We start from the raw sequence: 24,927 nt of genomic DNA, 5'->3' as shown, positions 1-24,927 counted from the left end.
GTGTTCTGTTACTTTGAAAACAGCATAACATTGTGGTTAAGAGCTGAAACTTTGGAATCAGACCCTGGAAATTAATTTCCTGGTTCCAACCTTGACTGACTATGCAACTTTGGCCAACTTACCGAATATCCCCAAGCTCCAGCTTTCTCATTTGTAGAATGGGGATGCGAGGGGCTCCTACCTTATAGGATGGTTGGGAGAATTAAAGGGTATATTTTGACTTTTACTATTTTTCCCCAGGGATATCTGGGGATGCTCTTGCACACTCTTATTTCATTATCTTGGTTCTCAAATCCTTGTTAGAAGAAGGCAGGTTATAAATAATAAATAATTGTGATTTTTTTGTGCTTTATTTCCAAAGAAAGAATTTGAGATTGTTGATTTATAATATGGTGATTTGTAATGGCTCACACAAGGAATTCAGGTGGACACTAAATTTCTCTGGCAGTGATATTTCCTCTGGGAGGACATGGCACTGTAACTGGAAGTCAAATGATGATTTTTCTCTGCTGGTAATAATATCAACTCTCATTTCTTAATGTGTCTAGAAGTGTTCTGTGTGCTTATTCATTCTTTGCTGATGAAGAAGGCAGTATTCTCATTTGAAAACATATTATGTCACCATAGATATTTCCATTACTATATGTTTACTATAATAAAGACATAGGATGTGTGTGGCAGAGTTAAATGGCATGATCTAGAATCTGGAGGGGCCGTGAAGTTAATTATGTATGTGACTCACATCTGGTAGTAAGGTGCCATTGATTGAAATGTCTCTGGAGAATTTCATACATTTCACTGCTGTGAAGTAAAAGGTATTATAGGGAAGAGAGCAAAAGTTGCTTCCCAATAATTTATATTTTGCTGTATTTTTTCCTGAAATATTGTATTTGTTCAGTCTTTAAACACTAAGGAGATACCAAATCATTGGCTAGCAGCTGGGAATGTAAAGGTTAACTGTCATGAGCCTGTATTCTAGTTAGTCACAGTGTAATAGAAAGAAACACACATACCTCTTATGATTAGGGGGAAAAAAGTGTAAATGATGTAATGTAGGTATGCACATCTTATAATAGGACACTTCTTAAATTCACAAAAGCTAGTTCTGTTTTCTGATGAGGTACCACTCTTTGACTTATAGTAGAGAGTTGAAAATACCTTTGTGTGTGGCCACAAAAGTTTGTGAGAGAATTTTGGAAGATGTGCCAGAGTGAAATGTCATACACTTGTTTAGTCCCCCTGCCTTGAAGGCAACAGTTTGGCATTCTCCAGACGTGTGTGAGCGTGTGGGTGGTATTTATTGTAATCTGAAGATTCTGAAATGTGTTGCTGTAGTTCTTTTTTTTTTCTCTGAAACCATTTGCTGATTAAGTGGTTGCTGTATCACCAAAGCTGAAGAGAAATTGATTGAGTTTGTATACCAACAACTTTCACCAAATGAATAAAAAAGGTTTTATTTAATTGGCCATAAAAGGTTTTTTTTTTCTTTTAAAAGAAGTCTGGTTTTTAAAAAATTGCACATGATTTATTTCTCCATAGTACCCATATTCAGTCTATTTTTATCTCCCCTTTAAGGCATGCTTAAGCTAAGGGATATGGCTTAGTACATATTGGTATTCTTTCTGTAATAGGATATGATAATAATGCTTGCATAATCAGGATTCTGTCTAGACTAGTGAAATTAAAATAGTGACAGAGCAAAAGGAGTGTCTGAAATAGAATGCTTTAGGAAACATTATTTTACCAGAAGACTGATGAAATTTGTGAATATGGAATAGTATTTTATATCAGTATTAAAGTTAAGGTCTCAATATGTAGAATGCCATGTTGACTTTTGTATATTAATATTATTGTTATTTATCATTTTTGACTGACTTGTCAGAAGATAAAGTGACATTTGTTTCAAATGTTTCAGTAGGGATAAAGAGGAGCCTCAAACATACAAAAAAGAGCGCGTGGCCCGTAATCAGGAGAGGGGAAAATGGTCACACTGCTTGCGTTTGGGGCTAAAATACAATCAATAAACATTATATGTTAGTAGGTGACTGATGACTAAGAAGCAAAACCAAACACTGGTCTTAAACCTCCAGAGTTTTGACCAACTAAAGCCAAATACTTAAATCTTTCTGGAGGTTTGCATTTGTTTAGTAAAATAATTTATTTCTCAAGTCATTTTTCTAAGTACGTTTCATTGAAAAAACTACCAAGGAACAATTTCAAACCAGGGATGGCTTTGAAGCCTGCTAAATCAGGATTTCCACTTCTTCCATTCCTCTTAGCCCAGGAAGGACGTGGGGTCCCTCTTGGGACCAAGCTTGACTGAGTCGGTGGAGTCCCAGAGGATGAATGACTTCTCCCGTATCTCAATATTCTGTAAATATTTGCTCAATTATTCTATGAAGCAGAGAAAGAATTTATTTTATAGCATTCAAATGAAGTTCGAGCATTTTGAATTATATGTGGCATAGAATTCCTACTCAGCCACCACACACCAGCTCTGTAATCTTTTTTATTATTATTTTTTATTTTTTTATACAGCAGGTTCTTATTAGTCATAAGTTCCATACACATCAGTGTATACATGTCAATCCCAATCGCCCAATTCAGTACACCACACACACACACCCCCACCACTTCCCCGCCTTGGTGTCCATATGTTTGTTCTCTACATCTGTGTCTCAATTTCTGCCCTGCAAACCGGTTCATCTGTACCATTTTTCTAGGTTCCACATATATGCGTTAATATACAATATTTGTTTTTCTCTTTCTGACTTACTTCACTCTGTATGACAGTCTCTAGATCCATCCATGTCTCAACAAATGACCCAATGTCATTCCTTTTTAGGGCTGAGTAATATTCCATTGTATATATGTACCACATTTTCTTTATCCATTCGTCTGTCGATGGGCATTTAGGTTGCTTCCATGACCTGGCTATTGTAAACAGTGCTGCAATGAACATTGGGGTGCATGTGTCTTTTTGAATTATGATTTTCTCTGGGTATATGCCCAGTAGTGGGATTGCTGGATCATATGGTAATGCAATTTTTAGTTTTTTAAGGAACCTCCATACTGTTTTCCATAGTGGCTGTATCAATTTACATTCCCACCAACAGTGCAAGAGGCTTCCCTTTTCTCCACACCCTCTCCAGCATTTGTTGTTTGTAGATTTTCTGATGATGGCCATTTTTAGTGGTATGGGGTGATACCTCATTGTAGTTTAGATTTGCATTTCTCTAGTAATTAGTGATGTTGAGAAATGTCTATTTAGGTCTTCTGCCCATTTTTGGACTGGGTTTTTTATTTTTTTAATATTGAGCTTCATGAGCTGTTTATATATTTTGGAGATTAATCCTTTGTCCATTGATTCGTTTGCAAATATTTTCTCCCATTCTGAGGGTTGTCTTTTCGTCTTGTTTATGGTTTCCTTTGCTGTGCAAAGCTTTGAAGTTTCATTACGTCCCACTTGTTTATTTTTGTTTCTATTTCCATTACTCTAGGAGGTGGATCAAAAAATATCTTGCCGTGATTTATGTCAAAGAGTGTTCTTCCTAATGTTTTCCTCTAAGAGTTTTATAGTGTCCGGTCTACATTTAGGTCTCTAATCCATTTTTAGTTTATTTTTGTGTATGGTGTTAGGGAGTGTTCTAATTTCATTCTTTTACATGTAGCTGTCCAGTTTTCCCAACACCACTTATTGAAGAGACTGTCTTTTCTCCAACAGCTCTGTAATCTTGGGCAAAACTATTTACCATTTCTCAGTTTTCCCACCTATAATATGGCATAATAATAGTACCGACTTCCTAAAGGCATAGTGAGGATAAAAGGAATTAAATCCATGTAAAGTCCTTAGCAGAGTGCCCATTCTCAAAAAAATAGTGTTTTCTCAAAAAAACAGTATTACCTAATAATGACTATTTTAAAGTGTAATTCATTTATCCCAAGGTGAATTTTTTGCACATTTCCTTTTAGTACATATTAAATTTGAAATAGTAAATATTCTTCCATTCTGAAGAGAGTTTACAGTCCTTTGCCCTGAATTATAGTAAATGACAATTGGATAAGATTGATTGAGTTCTACATCCGAGGTTGGATCTGTCATTTCCAGCCTCTGCTTCAGAATTATATCCTATGGGAACTTTATAGTCTTCATTTGAGAATCCTTGCAGCAATTTATATTCTCTTCATTCACATCTCATCAGCCACTGCTCTGTGGAACAAGACATAGGTAATAAGTGTGGAAATGACCCCGTAGAAGTGTGTTTTGGTTGCCCTTTCTCATGTGAGAGATCAGGGATAGGCATAATATAAGAAAAGGACAGGGTGAGCCAGGTAGTTGAATCTGCTAAATATATCTAGCTAGATTTAGATGGCAAAAGAGAATAAAAATGTTCCAAAGCAACCATAAAGTCAAATCCATATGCTTCCTTAGAGATCTGATTATGGTCCTCATTTCTCCCCCTGTAGGGGAGAAGGGTGATTTTGGATGACAGAGCCATTATTTACGGCAAGGACCAAGTGATAAATAAGCTTGGAGACTTGGAAGGGTCTGAACCTTACTAATGCCCTACCTTCCCTTTCCCTGCTTGATTCCTAGGCTGAAGCTACACTGACCAAGTCTATACCCTGTGCTAATTTCACATTTTGGGGATCTTGGCTGTGTGTTCTATGCCTGAGGCAACCAGCCATTTGATCCTATTGTGGGCACCAGGGTATTAAAATTCAGAAGCTTGTGGTAGCTGGTAGATTAATTTGGGGGTGAGGGTGATATTCATTTTTTTGAACATAAATAGTGTAACACATTATCTTGGGTATAAATGGTGTCCACAAGTATTTATTGACTTGAATTAGTGGCTGCTCAACAGCATTATTTGTGTTTTCATTAAATCTAGGTGTCACTGTATTTTCAATGCAAGTTCTGTAGACAGTGCGAGGTTTTCTGTTCCTTTGTGGACCAAAGAAAATTCAAGTTTCATTTCTTGGTCTCTCTTTTTGTGCTTTGGATTATAGGTTTATAAGAGCATAAAATATTAAGCATTCTAATGAATGGTTACCACTCAGAATGGTGTCCTTGTATGATGTTTATTAAATACTATGACACAAAACATGAAAAAAAAATCTTAGGTACAAATACACAAATCACATTGTCACATGTTTTCTTTTAGTGTACTTTTTTCTACTTTTAAAAATAATGATATCACTGATATAGAAGCTTATTCTTTTCAAAGTTAATTTTTTGCTTACATATATATTTATGTTTTCTGCTTTTGCACTTGCCTCTTTGCCAGTTTTGTCAGAAGTGAAGCAAATGTTTATTGTCTTGGGTTCTCTCCTAAATTATATCTGCAGTTTTGATGTCAAATGAAAGACCGAATAAGTTTTGAGTTTAACTCTTAGGATGAAGAGCAGCTAGAAAAGTAATGAGTCCTTACATATTAAATAATTTTCAAAATATTAAACTTCTTTTCTCTTGTAGTGAGAGATTTTTCTTGAGGCTGAATAGAAATGGGCTTCCCAAAGCCCCAGATAAACCAGAACGACAGTGCTCTCTCTTTGTGGTAAGTGGATCTTGTTTTATCCAGGAGGCAGATTCGTTCTTAAATACTTTATCTTATTTAAGAGAATTAAGTTATTGTGAGAGAACATAGTAGATTTGCTTAAACTTTGTAAATAACACATAAATTACAGTAGTGCCCCAAAATCTGAATACCAGCATTCACAGTCACACCTTTGTCCCTTAGTGTGTATTAGAGCCTGTCACACTATGGCCAAAGCCCAATGGTGATAGGGCTCAGTATGGCAGGTGGTATTTTGTATGTACTTAATAAGTGTTTAAAGAATGAGTGAGTGAGAGACTGAAATAAGAATGGGCTTTCCTTTTAAGTCTTATTTGACATCATAGGCTTACAGTAAAGTTGATTGCAGTGGTATTTTAGAACAGGATTTGAACTTTATGCTTCTGCTACAGAAATTCCATTAAGAATGTCTATGTTTATCTTTGTCTTTCTTCTGTTATTTGTGATGATTATGTGCTATGTATGCCTTTTAAATGCTTCTGCATAAATTATGAGTTCTAAAATGACCAGACTTTGTTTTTTGGTAGGATTTGGGTAGCAGTGAGCTAAGAAGGGACATCTACATCACCGTGCACATCATCCGAATTGGTAGGTATGATACTTGGTGTGACAGGAGCACGACAGGGAGAATTGCTGAGAGGTCTCTATGTAGTTGTGATTTATGTGATGTCTAGATCAGAAAGAAGTCAAGGCCACATTTGAATCCAGTAATTACAGAATTTGGGAATTGTTCCCTGGTCTCCCCAGACTTTCATATCACCATAAATAGATTTTGTTCTCTTTCCGTATAAGTCCTTAGTTAGTTTGTTGTGTTTCATTTTGTTTTATTGGACTCTCTAAACATATTTGATTCAAACACTTGGTATTTGGTTTTTTTTATTCTAATTTCTGTTAACAGCATAAATTAAACTTCTAGGAGCTGGATTTCCTACAAGTTTATGAAACCAATTGGCATTTTCTAAAGTGCAGAAGGCTGCAGAGCATTATTACAGAAAGTGCTATAAGAAAAGGGTTATGAAATACTGAAAACGTTGTATATATTTTTCACTTGTATAATTTCATCAGCTTATTAAAGGGTCTGAGAAGTCCTACAGGGAAATATAAAAATGCTTCTCTAACTTTGTTGACCCTAACTTTCTCCAAATTTGATTTGACTGTGGGAACATTTATATGATGTAACATTTATTAACATCTTGCAGAACACACTTTGAGTGTTCTACAGTGAACTTGCACATCAGAGCCAAAATGTGGTCACTAGTTTTTACACATACAAGGCATGTAAAAGCAGGCATTTTATGGCAGAAGAAGTACATGGTGTAGCCTACATCATTTTTCTATTACAGCTAACCAGCCGATGCTGGGAATTGCTTCCCGCTTCCTCATTAACTGTGCTACATGGCTTGCTGGGGATACTTCTGCAGGATAGTGATATCTCACCATGCGGTCCTGCACAGTGATCTTTATTTTTATAGTTTTTTATTTTATGCACATGATAACCACATTGTGCATTGAGAGAGACTATAAAACATGTCATTTCAATATAGATTTTCTAAGTATTTTTTTTTCATAAAAATCTGTTCTGAAAACCCATTTCATTTTATCCTGTTTTTATATTTGAGGGACAATAGAAATAAATAAAAAAGTAAATGGTTTTTGGTTTTGTTTTAATTTCCTTTTTATAGATGAATGTGGGGTGGGGTGGAAATTGGAAAGAATCTTTCAAAACATTGGAAAAGTTGTAATGCGTGTTGCTGTGTATTTATGAGATAAAGCCTCTGTTCCCAGGATGGCAGGGGTGCAGTTTATGTAATTCTTTGTTTTTTTTTTAAATTTATTCAAATTTACAATAGCAGTTGTTAATGTAAAATGTGGTTCTGGATATCTTCATGTAAACATTGCTAAAATTAGAATATAATCTTCTACAGCCTTGAGAAAAAATGTAAACCACTTTAGCTTTCAGAACTTTTTAAAAGGTATCTGTAGGTTTTTGGTGGTAGAAACACACACGGTAGAGTAACCACATGCCCTGCTTGCCCGTAGCCTGGGCAACTCTGTCCTTCACTCCCAGGATACAGCTGAGGAAACCACTTCACAGTATTACCCATCACAGGGCTGCCTTTCAAATACCTGGCATTTGATCTTGTATTTTTTACTAAGATTTTTATGATCATTAAGTCATCAGAATGAATGTTGAATTAGAAATTATCTACCCTCCTTCCCTGAGCTTTGGTCAAATTAATTCTTTATTGACATTACTACAAAAACTTGTCGGATGATTACTCCATAAGACTGAAGGTAAGAAACTCTAAGAAAGATTAAGACTTAGTCTGCTGCAGTGAAGTTAAGGAGTGGGAGATTCTTGTCCATCAGGGACAGATACTTCTTAATTTTTCTGGAGTATTCCTCATACTGTTTAATGGGAAAAGGGCATGCTGACCCTCACTGGCTGCAGAGAGCAGGAAGTAATAGCACCTGCCTCAGAATTTAAGCCCTGATCTTTGATTGGAAAGAAGGGGAGGAAACAAAGAGAAATAAATAGTTTCCCCATGCCGGATTCGTGAATAACTGTATGATTTCTATTCAGCAGTGATTAGGTCAACTTACATCAAAACAATGGCCATTCATAACTCTGAAGGACAGACTTGAACATTAATATTTACATCATTTACTTATCGGCTCAACAAACTTAGTAGGTCTTTCACCACCATTCATTTACACTCACCACGCCTTTCAATAAATTTAGGAATGGCTATCCCTGTCTGAACACGGATAGCCATTCCTGGCTTTCACCATAAAACAAAAGCGTCTCTAACCTATTTTCTACTGCCAGGAACACCCATCCCTCTTTATCAGTATATTAGTAATTATCGGAGCTATCGGCATATTCATCCAACCAGTAGCCCTAGCTGTATGACTAACAGCTAATATTACAGCCAGGCACCTACTAACTCATTTAATCGGAGGAGCAATGCTAGCCCTAATAATCATTAGTTCTACTACAATCTTCATTATTCTTATTTTATTTTACTTATTTATTATTATTATTGTTATTTTACTTACTATTCTTGAATTCACAAGTAGTCAAGTTTACGTATTAACCCTATTAGTAAGCCTTTACCTACATGGTAATACCTAATGACCCACCAAAACCATGCATGTCATGTAGTAAACGCCAGCTCCTGACCTCAGAGGAGCCCTCTCGGCTCTTCTTATAGTATCCGATCTAGCATATGAATCCATTTTAGCTTAACATTCATATTATCCTTAGGCCTGTTAACCAATATATTAATAATATATCAACAATGACAAGACATCATCCAAGAAAGTATGTTTCAAGGCTATCACACATCAGTCGTTCAAAAGGGACTTTGATAGGGAAAAATCCATTATTTCAGAGGTCCTCTTTTTACTGGTATCTTCTGTGCTTTTTATCACCTTAAGTGGTATTCCAGCTTATATTTATAAGCATTTCTCTAAAGATGATATATTACAGAGGCAATTCTCCTTTATTACTGAAGAATGAAAGACAAATTGGATGTTGCCATTCCTTTTTTTTTTTTTCTATTTAACATTGGATTTGGGGAGTGCTAGAGTCATGCAGATGTGCTGTAGGGGAATTTCACTCAGATGGAAACAACTTACGGATCCATTACCAAGCATCTAGAAACAGACTTACAGACTTTTTTCATTATTTTTCCTCACATTAACTTGCTATATTACAGCTCCAGTGTGCTTTTTGCTTTCAGTCTTCAAAATAACCCATTGGTAATTAAATGCAATGATAAATTAAAACAGCATCTCACCCACACATTTAAAAATGTCTAACAATTTAAACAAGTTGAAACTGTGTCAGAGTAAAAACCATCCCTGGAGATTTCAGCCTGGGTAGGAGTCAGGAAAGAGTGTGCTCATTTGATCACCTGTGCTTACTCGCTATACCTTCAGGGAATCTCAAACTGCTTCCTTTCAAAGGTGAAATATTTGAAATGGTTTTTAAATATGGCAATTTTAAAAAGCAGAAAATGAGCACCACTACTGCCTTTTTTTTTTTTTTTTCCAGTACACGGGCCTCTCACTGTTGTGGCCTCTCCCATTGCGGAGCACAGGCTCCGGACGCTCAGGCTCAGCGGCCATGGCTCACGGGCCTAGCTGCTCTGCGGCATGTGGGATCTTCCCAGACCGGGGCACGAACCCGTGTCCCCTGCATCGGCAGGCAGACTCTCAACCACTGCGCCACCAGGGAAGCCCACTACTGCCTTTTTTGATGTGAGCCTCCTGGGATGCCTTCATGAATGCTTGGGGGAAGGTACCCAGACATAGGCTCAGCTCCCATCTTCATGTTTTATAGATAACAGCTGATGGCCAGAGTTTACGCTGCGTGACCTTGGGCATGCTAGGTGGGTGGAGGGGAGAGTCCAGAGCTGAAGCAACTTCTTCAGTTGCCCCAAAGCTGCGTCTTTTCCATCACCCAGTTACATTTCATATGGCCTATTTTATAGCTATATGTATCTCTATTTAAGGCGAATTAATCAAATGGCTCCTTGGGCCATATGTGCTTTTTAATTGAACAGGTCGGATGGGGGCAGGAGAAAAAAAGAATGCCTGTAGTGTTCAGTACCGACGACCCTTTGGCTGTGCGGTTCTTAGCATTGCTGACCTGCTGACAGGAGAGACAAAAGATGACCTCATCCTGAAAGTGTACATGTAAGAAGCTTACACGCGCTGGGGGCTGGGGTGGGCGCAGAGGTACATGGGGACCCTACGTGGCGAATCCTGCTTTTCGTGGGTAATGGAAGAGCCAGGGATGGGTTGCATTCATTCCTCAAAAACTCAATAATCTGTAGGTTCACTACAAGTGAGCCCACAAATCAACATTTGCCTGTCAGAGGAATTATGAAATCAAGAACCAGAAAATACAGACAGTATATCAGTTGGGTGGACCATCTACTGCACAGAGTACCTCCCATGAATTTAAAGCCTAACATGTCTTTACCCTCAGAGAGTTCATTTGTCCTTGGAAAATGGAAATCTTTTTTTTTTTTTTTTTTTTTTTTTTTTTTTGCGGTACGCGGGCCTCTCACTGTCGTGGCCTCTCCCGTTGCGGAGCACAGGCTCCGGACGCACAGGCTCAGCGGCCATGGCTCACGGGCCCAGCCGCTCCGCGGCATGTGGGATCTTCCTGGACCGGGGCACGAACCCGTGTCCCCTGCATCAGCAAGTGGACTCTCAACCACTGTGCCACCAGGGAAGCCCAGAAATAGTTTTTAATATAAAGTAATTAGAATTAGGAAAAGGAAGTTCAGGTCAGGTGATTTCCCTCTTACTTCGTGTATCGTTAGTTTGCTAGGGCTGCCCTAACAGAGCACCATAAGCAGTGAGGCTTAAACCACAGGAATTTATTGTCTCACAGTAATGGAAGCCACAGATCCTGGATCAAGGTGTTGACTACATTGATTCCTTCTGAGGGCTGGGAGGGGGAAATCTGTCCCCTGCCTCTCTCTCCTAGTTTCCGGTGACTTGTAGATGCATCACCTGATCTCTGCCTTCATCATCACATGGCTCTCTCCCTGCTTGTGCGTCTGTTTTGGTGTCCAAATTTCCCCTTTTTATAAGGACACAGTTATATTGGGTTAGGGCCCACCCTAACGACCTAATTTTAACTTTATTAACTGTGTGAAGACCCTATTTCCAAATAAGGTCTTCAGAATGTGGGTTAGGACTTACATCATCTTTTGAGGGTCAGTGGGAGCAGACACAGTTCAGCTCAGACACTGCACTAAGAAAATCACTTAATGTATTCCAAATCCTAAGTTTTTAAAAATGCACATGGTTTTGGATCACCCCACCCTGAGCACCTCCCCACAGGACTGAAAATTGAGAGTTGACACACAGTGACATCCTCAGAGCAGACCCATGGGGGGTTGAAGGATGGGGGATCTGCTTTCCACATTCCCAATTTGAGGACCACACTGCTGACCTCCTCTGTGAGTGAGCTTGCTTTAGTTTCTGTTCTGGCTCTTGAGTCGATGTATCTAATGTGTGCCAATAGTTTTTCCATATGTGGAGGGAACGCATGTGGCGCACTGCCTGTGGGACATATATTTCAAATTGCTTTTTGACCACAGCTGCAGGGTTTCATGGATTTATCCATCCTCTACCCGGTGCCCCTGGGACCTGTGCCACACATTTGCTAATTAGTTGACAAAGATTTGCTTACAGCCTGTGGTTTAGGACTGGAAACTCTCTTTATCTCTTTTAAGAGCAATAAAATCTGTGACCTTGATTTTAAACTTGAAAACTTCTGGTGAAACTAGTGGGTAGTAAAGCACGCTACTCTTTTTATCATATGGTCGGGCTTAAATCCATGATAATCCCCTTTCTATACTCTACTGGTGTTCATAAAACATAATTTAATTGCAATAATACTAATGATAATAGCCACCATTTACTTTGTGCTAACTACATTCAAGGAACCGTGTTAAACACTTTGCATGTGTCATGTCACTTTATCCTCATGACAAACCCATGAAGCATTTGCTGTTGGCTCCGTTTCCACATAAGGGAAGAGAGAGGCTAAATAATACCCAAAGTCATCTGGCTAATCAGAACAGGAACCAGATGTGAAGTCAGGACTGTCTGACTCAGAACCTGAGCTCTCATGTTATGAGGTGGTATGTTTCCTGGTGTTATTTCACACCACTGTCTAGTGATGGGACAGTGATGCTGTTAGGTGGCATTGCTTTTCAAGAAAACTAAAATTCCTTACAAGCACAGTCTCAGTGTTTCTTAGAGTGATCTTTCCAGGTGTGGGTAGCAAGTGTTAGATTTATCTCGCTACTGGGAAAACTGAGAGACCCGAAGTTCCATGCATCCCCTTTGATTATGCAGCCAGCAAAGGAAGACACATAAATTCCAGTTCTGTGGTAGACGCTCAACGCCCATAAAAATAAATTGTCCTGCTCTTTGTGGTTGTTATTGTCTGTTTTTTCAAATGTATCAGATAAGGTTTGGGGTTGTTCTTGCTGCAAGAGAGATCCCTTAAAAATTCCAGTTCAGCAAATTACAAATCTGTTCCAGGAAGGATGCTAGGCAGTCAAAACAGTCATTGTAGATTAAGAAGAAACTATGAATATAGTAAAACGTTTTAGGGAAGTGCCTGTTAGAAACAAATTGGAAGAAATTTCTATTTGTTACGGTGACCGAATCCCTAGCCCATCTAGGACTCAAAACAGAGAACAATAACAAATGCCTCATTGGAGCCCGGAAGATATTTCGGTCACATACTTTAGGAGCTTTTATTTTATTAGGAGTTTTGTAGGTTAAAAGCATGACTTCTGAAGTTATGACTTATCTATCTAATAAGAAGCAAACCATCTTTCTCCCTTCCCAACTGAGTTGAACTAAGAAAACTGGAAACAGAATGTAGTAAATGGCAATTTTGTATCTTACAGCTGGACAGGTGGAATGGTTTCATTTCATCTTAATTTTCCAGCCTTCTAAGAGTCAGTGGTCTGTTTGGTATCCTACTGTTAACTGGTTCAAAAACAGCCTCCATCCTGTTCATCCTGGAAATAAATAGTGATGAAATAGTGATGAAATCATTATTGGCTATAGACAAGATTGTGAGGAAAAGGACTCTATACTCTGGAACATTTTGATTAATAGTGTATAGAATCTTTGGTATTCAGGACTCTTGGGAGGGAGCCTTTGTGGCTTAATAAAGGATAGTAGTGAATTCACAAACACGTACAGATAAGGGAGGCTTTCCCTAGCCTAATTGGGGGAGGCCCAGCAGTAAGGAGATAGCAGGCCCAGATATTTACGAACCATCAGGAGTTACCAGTCAGAGGGAGATCCATCCAGTCATTCATGCAGCTGGTATTTTTTAAGCACCCACAGTGTTCAAAGTACTCAGGGGAACACAGATATCTACCAGTCCTAGATTCAATCCTCAAGAACCTTCAGTGTCTCCTAGGTGAATGTACCATGTATACAAAGATAGCATGAGTCAGTGACTGACAAGAGCTGAAAGACCAAGGTACAGATGGTTGTCAGAGTGAGAAGATGGAGAGATGCCTTTTGGCCTACAAGTGGAAAATCTGGAAGGGTTACCTTAATTCCCCTTCGGTAAATCCTGCCAGCCTTTTGCCAGTGCCATCTGTGTTAACCTCAATTGCATTTTGCTTGACTAGTTGCATTTTGATGCTAGCCAACTTGGTCATGATATAATAGGTGGAGACTCGCTAATGAGAATTAACATTTTTTGAGCATTTACTATATGCCAGGCATTATCCTAAGCCCAAGCTTGTTTAGTGTTCTAGTATTTTACCCCCATTTCACAGATGAACAAATCAAGGCACAGAGAGAGTAAATAACTCCCCAAAGACCATAACTCAGTTAATAGTGAGGATTCGGATCCAGGGAGTCAGACTCCTAGTCAGTACTTCCTTCCAGTGTATGCATTGTTCTCTGAGACTGGGGGGATGGGGAGCTCTCATTATCTGAATTGTTCATCCCAGCCACTTCTGGCATGAAGTAGTTGGTCATGCATTACCGGAAATGGTCATTCCTGCTCATCTTGAGGCAACTATGCCAAAACTGAGAGTCGCTTGCAGTGGGTTGTTGAGATCTACAAGGAGGTTTAAGGAAGTACATTATAGTGGTTATAACAAAAAGGGCAGGTGTGCTAGTAAGGTCATCTCATGCATCATCAAAACTTAACAGAGTGGTCATGTTTTCATAGGTGTAATACAGAGAGCGAGTGGTACCAAATCCACGAGAACATCATCAAGAAGCTGAATGCACGTTATAATTTGACTGGCTCCAACGCAGGTGAGTAAATAGGTCTGGCTGAGTCCCTACGCTTTTCATTTCAGGTGCTTTCTTTTATTTGTCTGTGAAGAAGAAAACGATCAGCCCTTTGTTTTTTTCTCTACTCCCTAAAAATGCTCAGTCAGCATTCTGGTATGTCTCCTTTTTCTACGATAGGCTTGTAGCTGTAACTCTAAAAAATATATTCTATTCTGGTTTGAATCAAGGTAGAGTATCTGCATTTGTTCTATAGTACCAAGTCTTGGGACCTCCAAGTTGTTACTGATTGCTAAAAACCAAAGGACAAATATGTCTGGTTTCAAGACTGCTGTGTGGAATGGGTTTGATAAATAGGAATTTTTGTCAGTAAGGTCCAGGGAAAACATGCTTCACTGCCTATAGCTACAGTTTTAGGTATAGAAAAATGTATGCATGCCTGTCCAGCAGGAACTGAAATGTAATATAGCATTATAAGTTATATATAATGCATTATGTGTCACGTAGTCTTATACTAGTAATATACTATAGATTGTATTATATTATATAGCATATCTAGATCATATGGTATCTAGAGTGATGGCTTAAAGTTTGATCAGTAGACAAAAACTTGGTGAATATTGTTTTTTGTTTTTTGTTTTTTTTCTATTTTTTTAATTAGTTTCTGCTTTATAACAAAGTGAATCAGTCATACATATACATCTGTTCCCACATCCCCTCCCTCATGCATCTCCCTCCCTCCCACCCTCCCCATCCCTCCCCTCCAGGCAGTCACAAAGCACCGAGCTGATCTCCCTGTGCTCTGCGGCTGCTTCCCACTATCTATCTACCCTACGTTTGGTAGTGTATATATGTCCATGCCTCTCTTTCGCTTTGTCACAGCTTACCCTTCCCCCTCCCCATATCCTCAAGTCCATTCTCAAGTAGGTCTGTGTTTTTATTCCCGTTTTACCCCTAGGTTCTTCATGACATTTTTTTTCTTATATTCCATATATATGTGTTAGCATACGGTATTTGTCTTTCTCTTTCTGACTTACTTCACTCTGTATGACAGACTCTAGGTCTATCCACCTCATTACAAATAGCTCAGTTTCGTTTCTTTTTATGGCTGAGTAATATTCCATTGTATATATGTGCCACATCTTCTTTATCCATTCATCCGATGATGGACACTTAGGTTGTTTCCAGCTCCGGGCTATTGTGAATAGAGCTGCAATGAACATTTTGGTACATGTCTCTTTTTGAATTATGGTTTTCTCAGGGTATATGCCTAGTAGTGGGATTGCTGGATCATATGGTAGTTCTATTTTTAGTTTTTTAAGGAACCTCCATACCATTCTCCATAGTGGCTGTACCAATTCACATTCCCACCAGCAGTGCAAGAGGGTTCCCTTTTCTCCACACCCTCTCCAGCATTTATTGTTTCTAGATTTCTTGATGATGGCCATTCTGACTGGTGTGAGATGATATCTCATTGTAGTTTTGATTTGCATTTCTCTAATGATTAATGATGTTGAGCATTCTTTCATGTGTTTGTTGGCAGTCTGTATATCTTCTTTGGAGAAATGCCTATTTAAGTCTTCTGCCCATTTTTGGATTGGGTTGTTTGTTTTTTTTGCTATTGAGCTGCATGAGCTGTTTATAAATTTTGGAGATTAATCCTTTGTCAGTTGCTTCATTTGCAAATATTTTCTCCCATTCTGAGGGTTGTCTTTTGGTCTTGTTTATGGTTTCCTTTGCTGTGCAAAAGCTTTGAAGTTTCATTAGGTCCCATGTGTTTATCTTTGTTTTTATTTCCATTTCTCTAGGAGGTGGGTCCAAAAGGATCTTGCTGTGATTTATGTCATAGAGTGTTCTACCTATGTTTTCCTCTAAGAGTTTGATAGTTTCTGGCCTTACATTTAAGTCTTTAATCCATTTTGAGCTTATTTTTGTGTATGGTGTTAGGGAATGATCTAATCTCATACTTTTACATGTCCCTGTCCAGTTTTCCCAGCACCACTTATTGAAGAGGCTGTCCTTTCTCCACTGTACATTCCTGCCTCCTTTATCAAAGATAAGTTGGCCATATGTGCGTGGGTTTATCTCTGGGCTTTCTATCCTGATCCACTGATCTATCTTTCTGTTTTTATGCCAGTACCACACTGTCTTAATTACTGTAGCTTTGTAGTATAGTCTGAAGTCAGGGAGCCTGATTCCTCCAGCTCCTTTTTTCGTTCTCAAGATTGCTTTGGCTATTCGGGGTCTTTTGTTTTTCCAAACAAATTTTGATATTTTTTGTTCTAGTTCTGTGAAAAATGCCAGTGGTAGTTTGATAGGGATTGCATTGAATCTGTAGATTGCTTTGGGTAGTAGAATCATTTTCACAATATTGATTCTTCCAATCCAGGAGCATGGTATATCTCTCCATCTGTTTGTATCATCTTTAATTTCTTTCATCAGTGTCTTATAATTTTCTGCATACAGGTCTTTTGTCTCCTTAGGTAGGTTTATTCCTAGATATTTTATTCTTTTTGTTGCAATGGTAAATGGGAGTGTTTTCTTGATTTCATTTTCAGATTTTTCATCATTAGTGTACAGGAATGCCAGAGATTTCTGTACATTAATTTTGTAACCTGCTACTTTACCAAATTCATTGATTAGCTCTAGTAGTTTTCTGGTAGCATCTTTAGGATTCTCTATGTATAGTATCATGTCATCTGCAAACAATGACAGCTTTACTTCTTCTTTTCCGATTTGGATTCCTTTTATTTCCTTTTCTTCTCTGATTGCTGTGGCTAAAACTTCCAAAACTATGTTGAATAAGAGTGGTGAGAGTGGGCAACCTTGTCTTGTTCCTGATCTTAGTGGAAATGGTTTCAGTTTCTCACCATTGAGGACAATGTTGGCTGTGGGTTTGTCATATATGGCCTTTATTATGTTGAAGAAAGATCCCTCTATGCCTACTTTCTGCAGGGTTTTTATCATAAATGGGTGTTGAATTTTGTCAAAAGCTTTCTCTGCATCTATTGAGATGATCATATGGTTTTTCTCCTTCAACTTGTTAATATGGTGTATCACATTGATTGATTTGCGTATATTGAAGAATCCTTGCATTCCTGGAATAAACTCCACTTGATCATGGTGTATGATCCTTTTAATGTGCTGTTGGATTCTGTTTGCTAGTATTTTGTTGAGGATTTTTGCATCTATGTTCATCAGTGATATTGGCCTGTAGTTTTCTTTCTTTGTGACATCCTTGTCTGGTTTTGGTATCAAGGTGATGGTGGCCTCGTAGAATGAGTTTGGGAGTGTTCCTTCCTCTGATATTGTTTGGAAGAGTTTGAGAAGGATGGGTGTTAGCTCTTCTCTAAATGTTTGATAGAATTCGCCTGTGAAGCCATCTGGTCCTGGGCTTTTGTTTGATGGAAGATTTTTAATCACAGTTTCAATTTCAGTGCTTGTGATTGGTCTATTCATATTTTCTATTTCTTCCTGAGTCAGTCTTGACAGGTTGTGCATTTCTAAGAATTTGTCCATTTCTTCCAGGTTGTCCATTTTATTGGCATAGAGTTGCTTGTAGTAATCTCTCATGATCTTATGTATTTCTGCAGTGTCAGTTGTTACTTCTCCTTTTTCATTTCTAATTCTATTGATTTGAGTCTTCTCCCTTCTTTTCTTGATGAGCCTGGCTAATGGTTTGTCAATTTTGTTTATCTTCTCAAAGAACCAGCTTTTAGTTTGGTTGATCTTTGCTATCATTTCCTTCATTTCTTTTTCATTTATTTCTGATCTGATCTTTATGATTTCTTTCCTTCTGCTAGCTTTGGGGGTTTTTTGTTCTTCTTTCTCTAATTGCTTTAGGTGCAGGGTCAGGTTGTTTACTCGAAATGTTTCCTGTTTCTTAAGGTGGGATTGTATTGCTATAAACTTCCCCCTTAGAACTGCTTTTGCTGCATCCCATAGGTTTTGGGTTGTCGTGTCTCCATTGTCATTTGTTTCTAGGTATTTTTTAATTTCCTCTTTGATTTCTTCAGTGATCACTTCGTTATTGAGTAGTGTATTGTTTAGCCTCCATGTGTTTGTATTTTTTACAGATCTTTTCCTGTAATTGATGTCTAGTCTCATAGCATTGTGGTCGGAAAAGATACTTGATACAATTTCAATTTTCTTAAATTTACCAAGGCTTGATTTGTGACCCAAGATATGATCTATCCTGGAGAATGTTCCATGAGCACTTGAGAAAAATGTGTATTCTGTTGTTTTTGGATGAAATGTCCTATAAATATCAACTAAGTCCATCTTGTTTAATGTATCATTTAAAGCTTGTGTTTCCTTATTTATTTTCATTGGTGAATATTGTTTGCTCCCTATCCCACCTTCAAACCCATGTTGAAGCAAAATAAACTATGCAGTTGTGCGCTTTAATTACATAAAGAAACCTCAAATCAAATTAGCTGGTATTTGAACTGAATGCATTGCTTTTTGTGGCTGATTTTTAAAGTCCCCTGAATATAAATATTTGTGTGATAGTCCCACTTGCCTGGCAATTAGAAGAACCTGAATTTAAATTTAGACCACCTTTTTTTCAGACCTGTGCACATCTTGCCAGGCCAAAAGTACCCACAAAGAAAAAGTAACTGCAGACAGAAACTTTGTGGTTCGGTCCCATGAGAGCCATAAGTATCCACAGCTCACAAGTGGCAGCGCTTCAGGCCGCAGTGAATGGTGAGGTCAGTTTTTTCTTCCCTCTCCCAAGAGCTGGGGAGGTACCTTGGCTTTTCTTTGATTCACACGAAGTCCTACATCTACCACTAAATAAACAAAAGACTTGCACTTACTGTTGAAGGCAGAGGAGTCCCTGAAGGGCCAGATTTTAGTAGTGAATATAACATGAAATAATACCAATCAGAAACTGCTATGTACACTTGTCTTCACTTTTTCTGTGAAAGAATTAAAGTAGTGCTTACTGTGTAGGGACCAAATGATTTATTTTAAATGTACCTTCAATAAGATGGTAGGGCTGCTGCTTTTTAAAAACTTACCTTGCCAAATTCATTGGCAAACTTCTAGCCAAATCCATTAGTTTTGTTCAGACCTTTTGGTGTTTCTTGATACCGTGAACTATATCATGAACTGTATTCTGTACCTGTGCTGTCCACTTTGATAGACACCAGCCACCTGTGGCTATTGAGCATTAGGCTAGTACAACACTGGGATTGAGGCGTGCAGTAATCATAAAATACTCGATTTTGAAGACTTGATGCGTATAAAATGAATATAAAACATCCCTTTAATAATTTTTATGTTCGTTATATGTTCAGAGATAACATTGTGGATATATTGGTTTAAATAAAATATATTACTGAAGTTAATTTTGTTTCTTTCTACTTTTTAATATGGCTACTAGAAAATGCTTAATTTCATAGGTGGCTCATATCATAGTTCTGTTAGGCAGTGCTGCTCTAGACTTGATTTAAAGAATTTTCTTTTTGAGTTCTTTTGATGCCTCACAAACATTCATTATGCCTTGCTCCTTTCCTTCTGCCCACTAACTTTGGGTGGAGAAGTCTATAACCATTGTATATCTTTTTCTTTCTCCCCAAGAGTCCCATTACTCTTAATTTGGTTGCATTTGCCTCCTATGTGAATAAATAAATATAAAACTAACCCTGACCTTCTGACTTTTCCCATATATTCCCTTCCCTCCTTACCATCATTGATTCAGTCTTGACGAAGCAGGGTTTGTTGGCCTGCTCCAATATACTTCTTTCCAAACTCCTTGTCAACTCCCAAGCCTTTCCTCTTTCCGATATGCCTTAAAATCCTTCTGTTATTGGGTCATTTGAATATATCATTGTCCAGACTGAGGTGATACCCAGTTGCCTCTTGAATCATGGTGAAGTACTCAGTGATAGGCTTTGATTTATACGTCCATATAGATTCCGTTAACATAACTGACCCTGTATCCTATGAGATCAGGATACCAGTCAAGCCAAAGCATAAATTTCTCTCTACTTACAGATGGGAGTCATCTCTTAGAGAGTATAGCCCCAAGAGCTTTGCCTCTGGAAGTGGGATGTCCTAAGTTTGAATCAGGTTTTACTGGGGTAGTAGTAGTGTCTTCCTCTAAGGGTTATTGGAAGGATTAAAAGAGAAAACGTATGCAAAGCATGTAGCACAGCACTTGATGCATAATAAGTGTCTATTCAATGTTAACTATTATTATTTTTTACCCACTTTGGAGTAATCATCTAGAATATTCTACCCCTTCCTCTTTAGTCAAGTCACCTTGTTTCATTTTCTCAGAATGGATCCTGATTTGATCTTCTAAACGGAGACTTTGAGAATAATGCAGCTGGATTATTGACAGGTTGAATCATTGAACTGACCCTTCCTACTCTGTTTCTAACAACTCATCTGTGCCCAGCTGACTGCTAACATCTCTTCCCAGGTCTTCCTTCTGATTACATAGATTAACTCCAGGAAGGAAAGGCAGCACATTCTATTTCCTTGGGAAGTTCTCCAAGTGCTTAGACATGCTCCCCACGTTCCATGTGCTTTGTCACTTTTATTGACCAACTGACCACTTATTCTTCCTGGAATCCTGTGTGAGGCTACCAGAAAGCGAGATCCAAGCCATGTTATTCCCTGGGTGTTACCTGTTGTGTTTGCAGCCATTGTGCTGAAATGAAAAACTACTTGTGCATCTTTGGAAAGAGTAAAAGAAACCGTTAGACTGTAGAGCCCTGTCTACCAGGTTTCCTCTCCTTTTGGCAGAATCAGTCCTCCATTTTGCTGCCTACCGTTTGATGCTTAGATTTCTCGGCAGCCGAATGTATACTCTTTATACTTGGCTTTTACTGCAAAGCCCCATCTGCTCTCCTGTCCTTAAGACCCACCCCTCTCCATCCTCCTCCTTTCAAGCCTGAGTTCCAGCCAGCGGCATGCAGCCAGCATCTACCTGCCTTGTATTTCTTTGGTCTCCTCCTGGTCTCTTCTAGCTCTCTCAAGGCAAGGCAAACCCAGCCCTAAGCTTCATCACTCCAAAATACTGCTCCAGAGGGAGAAAGCTCAGAAAGAAACTTTTAAAAATTAATAAATTAGCCCTTTACTCTTTCCAATTAAGTTTCCACTCTTCAGTCCTGGTGGGTCACTGTTCTGTTGTCACTTGTCTTGAGGGAAGGCAGTTATAAAAACAGCAGATAGGGTTTTAGGAGCTGCTCGGCTTTATTATTGAAAGGGAGGCATCTGATGGCTTACTTAAGGGGGAAGCAAGGGTATACAAAATTGAAGTTGGAAATTGGGGTGCCTGATGTTTAAACTATCACAGTGGTAAGATACGTTGACTTTTTCTCCTTGGACCATGGAGTAGTCGATTAAATGGAAACAGTGCAGTCAAAGAGAATTTTCAAGAGAATTGAGTTCACTCAACAAAGTATTGTTTTTTCCCTGCTTTCCTCCTGCTGTTCCTTGGTCATTGTACTAAAAAAAGAAAAAAATAACAACTTTGAAATTAGTTTTAGAATCAAATTCTACCACCTACTTTCCAAGCCTTTTATGCTTCATTGATGTCCTCCTATCTCTTGGAGTTGTAATCTTGTCTTTTTAATAGATAAAAGGATTTGTCTAGATAACTGGGTTTATTCCCTCTAACCTAAGACTTATGTAGCAAAGGTACATTAACCACTATCTTTATTGAGTTTAGAAACTGGGAGAAAATTTCAAGTGATTCGTTTAATTTTTAAATATAAAAATATAATTGAATTAACATATCTGTATGGTTAGATTTAGTTACGTTCGGTAATTTGAAATTTCCAAAGTTGTACTCTGTGGGAATTTTAAAATCCAAAAATCATATTGTGAGAGTTTGAAATTCTAAAAATAGTCATTAAAATGAGCCTGGTTTAGGTTTATCCAGCAAATTGTTATTGTAAACATCATTCTGATAGACGTTAGCAATTGAATTCTAGGAATGTGAAATAAGATTGAGCTGGTATTGGGTTCTGTGACTTGAAATAAATTATGTAAAAATCCTTGGCTCCTGTTCAGTAGGTACTAAGAGAAAATTCAGAATCTTTTCATATTATCTGTGTGTTTATGAAATCCTATTTCCTGTAGTTTGCACATGTAACTTACAACTAGCAGAAATCATATTTGCTAATCAGGTCAATTTCTACAATCTGCTTTTTGCCTTAGCAACATGAGCGTTGTGGTTTCATTCCTGCCGAGACTGTACATTTTAACCCCCAAGGAGGGTTAAAAGGAGCTACCTAGATAAGGAGCCCACACATACAAGGAGGGCAGTTTAACTCTGTGGAGGAAGCGAACAGTGTTCTTTATTTAGCTGAGGTGAAAGGAGGCTTTTGAGAGAGTTAGATTGCATTTGGGGGATTGAGCATCCTGTCTTCACATAGTCAGGTGGTCGTTTAATTCAATAGTATTGAACTGGTGTAATTCTTAAAGATTGTGTCAATGCTCCTGATTTTTTAAAAATACATTTATTTATTCATTTATTTATCTTTGGCCGCGTTGGGTCTTTGTTGCTAAGCGCAGACTTTCTCTAGTTGCGATGAGTGCGGGCTACTCTTGGTTGCGGTGCGCGGGCTTCTCATTGTGGTGGCTTATCCTGTTGTGGAGTGCAGGCTCTAGGCTCATGGCCTTCAGTAGTTGTGGTGTGTGGGCTCAGTAGTTGTGGCAGGCGGGCTCTAGAGCACCGGCTCAGTAGTTGCACACGGGCTTAGTTGCTCTGCGGCAGGTGGGATCTTCCCAGACCAGGGCTCGAACCCGTGTCCCCTGCACTGGCAGGTGGATTCTTAACCACTGTGCGACCAGGGAAGTCCAATACTCCTGATTTTTGAACACCGCCTTTAGAAACTTTGCTTTCTAATATTGTTTAAAGAAAACTGGTACTTATTGGCACCACCTATTGGCTAGACATATAGTGTGTGGTCTTTTTGCTCACTTTTGGAATTTCGTAATTATTAAACCATGCTCTCTTTTTTATTCTTTTAGAGTTTTTAATTTTCAATTAATTTTACTTTCAGAAAAGTTGCAAGAATAATACAAAGAATTCCTAATTTCTCAAAGGTTAACATTTTACTATAGTTGCTTATCCTTCTCTCTCTTTCTCTTTCTGTGCACGCACACACACACATGCTTTATATATATATGTATATATGTGTGTATAACTATATATGTGTGTATATTATATAGACTCTTTATATAGTAATTTAATATTACTTAATTGGTATAATTCTTAAGGGTTGCATTAATGCTGATGATGTTTATATATATATGTATGTATATACACATACAGACACATATACATATATATACTTGTACATACATATATAGCACACTTATATACATTTTTTCCCCACCTGAACTATTTGAGAACAAATTGCAGGAATTATTCCTCTCTGCCCCTGCTTACTCCATGGCATGGCAACATAACCACAGTACAGTGATCAAAATCAGGAAGGTAACATTGATATAATACTCTTATCTAATCTGTAGATCTCATTCAGATTTTGGCAATTTTCTCAATGTCCTTTATAACAAAAGAAACTCAAGCTGTGTAGCATGCAGTTGTCACACCTTTTTTGTTTCCTTTAAACCATTCTCTTTTAATGACAGTGAACAGAAAAGATGTAGTTCAAAATATGATATTAAAATATGCTTTAAGATATTTGTAAAGCTGCATGCAGTACTTTAAACAAAAAAACACGCAAATTCAAACCCAAATTATAAGTTAATGGAAGTAGTGATTAGAGCCTAATTTTATTCCCTAAATTACTTATATTTTGCTAATTTAGATATAATCAGTAGCAATACTGTTTGGAAGATTTGCTATGTAGAAAAAATTTGCAGTTTATAGCAAGTATTTCAGTAAATTTAAAAAATCACATATTACATTACATTCATATACGCTGTGATCTATATACCTTTTTTTTTTTTAACGTCTTTATTGGAGGATAACTGCCTTACAATGGTGAGTTAGTCTCTGCTTTATAACAAAGTGAATCAGTTATACATATACATATGTTCCCATATCTCTCCCCTCTTGCGTCTCCCTCCCTCCCACCCTCCCTATCCCACCCCTCTAGGTGGTCACAAAGCACCCAGCTGATCTCCCTGTGCTATGCAGCTGCTTCCCACCTGCTATCTATTTTACATTTGGTAGTGTATATATGTCCATGCCACTCTCTCACTTTGTCACAGCTTACCCTTCCCCCTCCCCATATCCTCAAGTCCATTCTCTAGTAGGTCTGTGTCTTTATTCCTGTCTTACCTCTAGGTTCTTCATGACATTTTTTTTCTTAAATTCCATATATATGTGTTAACATACGGTATTTGTCTTTCTCTTTCTTACTTCACTTACTTCACTCTGTATGACAGACTCTAGGTCCATCCACCTCATTACAAATAGCTCAATTTCATTTCTTTTTATGGCTGAGTAATATTCCATTGTATATATGTGCCACGTCTTCTTTATCCATTCATCCGATGATGATGGACACTTAGGTTGCTTCCATCTCCTGGCTATTGTAAATAGTGCTGC

At 38.1% G+C, this 24,927-nt stretch overlaps 1 protein-coding gene across 2 annotated transcripts in view; it reads left to right on the top strand.

Moving 5' to 3' along the window:
- DOCK4 (dedicator of cytokinesis 4) overlaps positions 1-24,927 on the top strand; it is a 498,051-nt gene that overhangs the window by 272,952 nt on the left and 200,172 nt on the right. For both annotated transcript variants that reach the window (XM_060108913.1, XM_060108912.1), the window contains exons 9-12: positions 5,477-5,558; positions 6,104-6,164; positions 10,148-10,280; positions 14,320-14,408. In XM_060108913.1, the coding sequence (XP_059964896.1) occupies positions 5,477-5,558; positions 6,104-6,164; positions 10,148-10,280; positions 14,320-14,408 (365 nt within the window). The remainder of the gene's footprint in view (positions 1-5,476; positions 5,559-6,103; positions 6,165-10,147; positions 10,281-14,319; positions 14,409-24,927) is intronic.

Source organism: Mesoplodon densirostris, chromosome 9 (assembly GCF_025265405.1).
Source record: "Mesoplodon densirostris isolate mMesDen1 chromosome 9, mMesDen1 primary haplotype, whole genome shotgun sequence".
Taxonomy (NCBI): Eukaryota; Metazoa; Chordata; class Mammalia; order Artiodactyla; family Ziphiidae; genus Mesoplodon; species Mesoplodon densirostris.
This window is presented reverse-complemented; position numbering and strand designations above follow the sequence as displayed.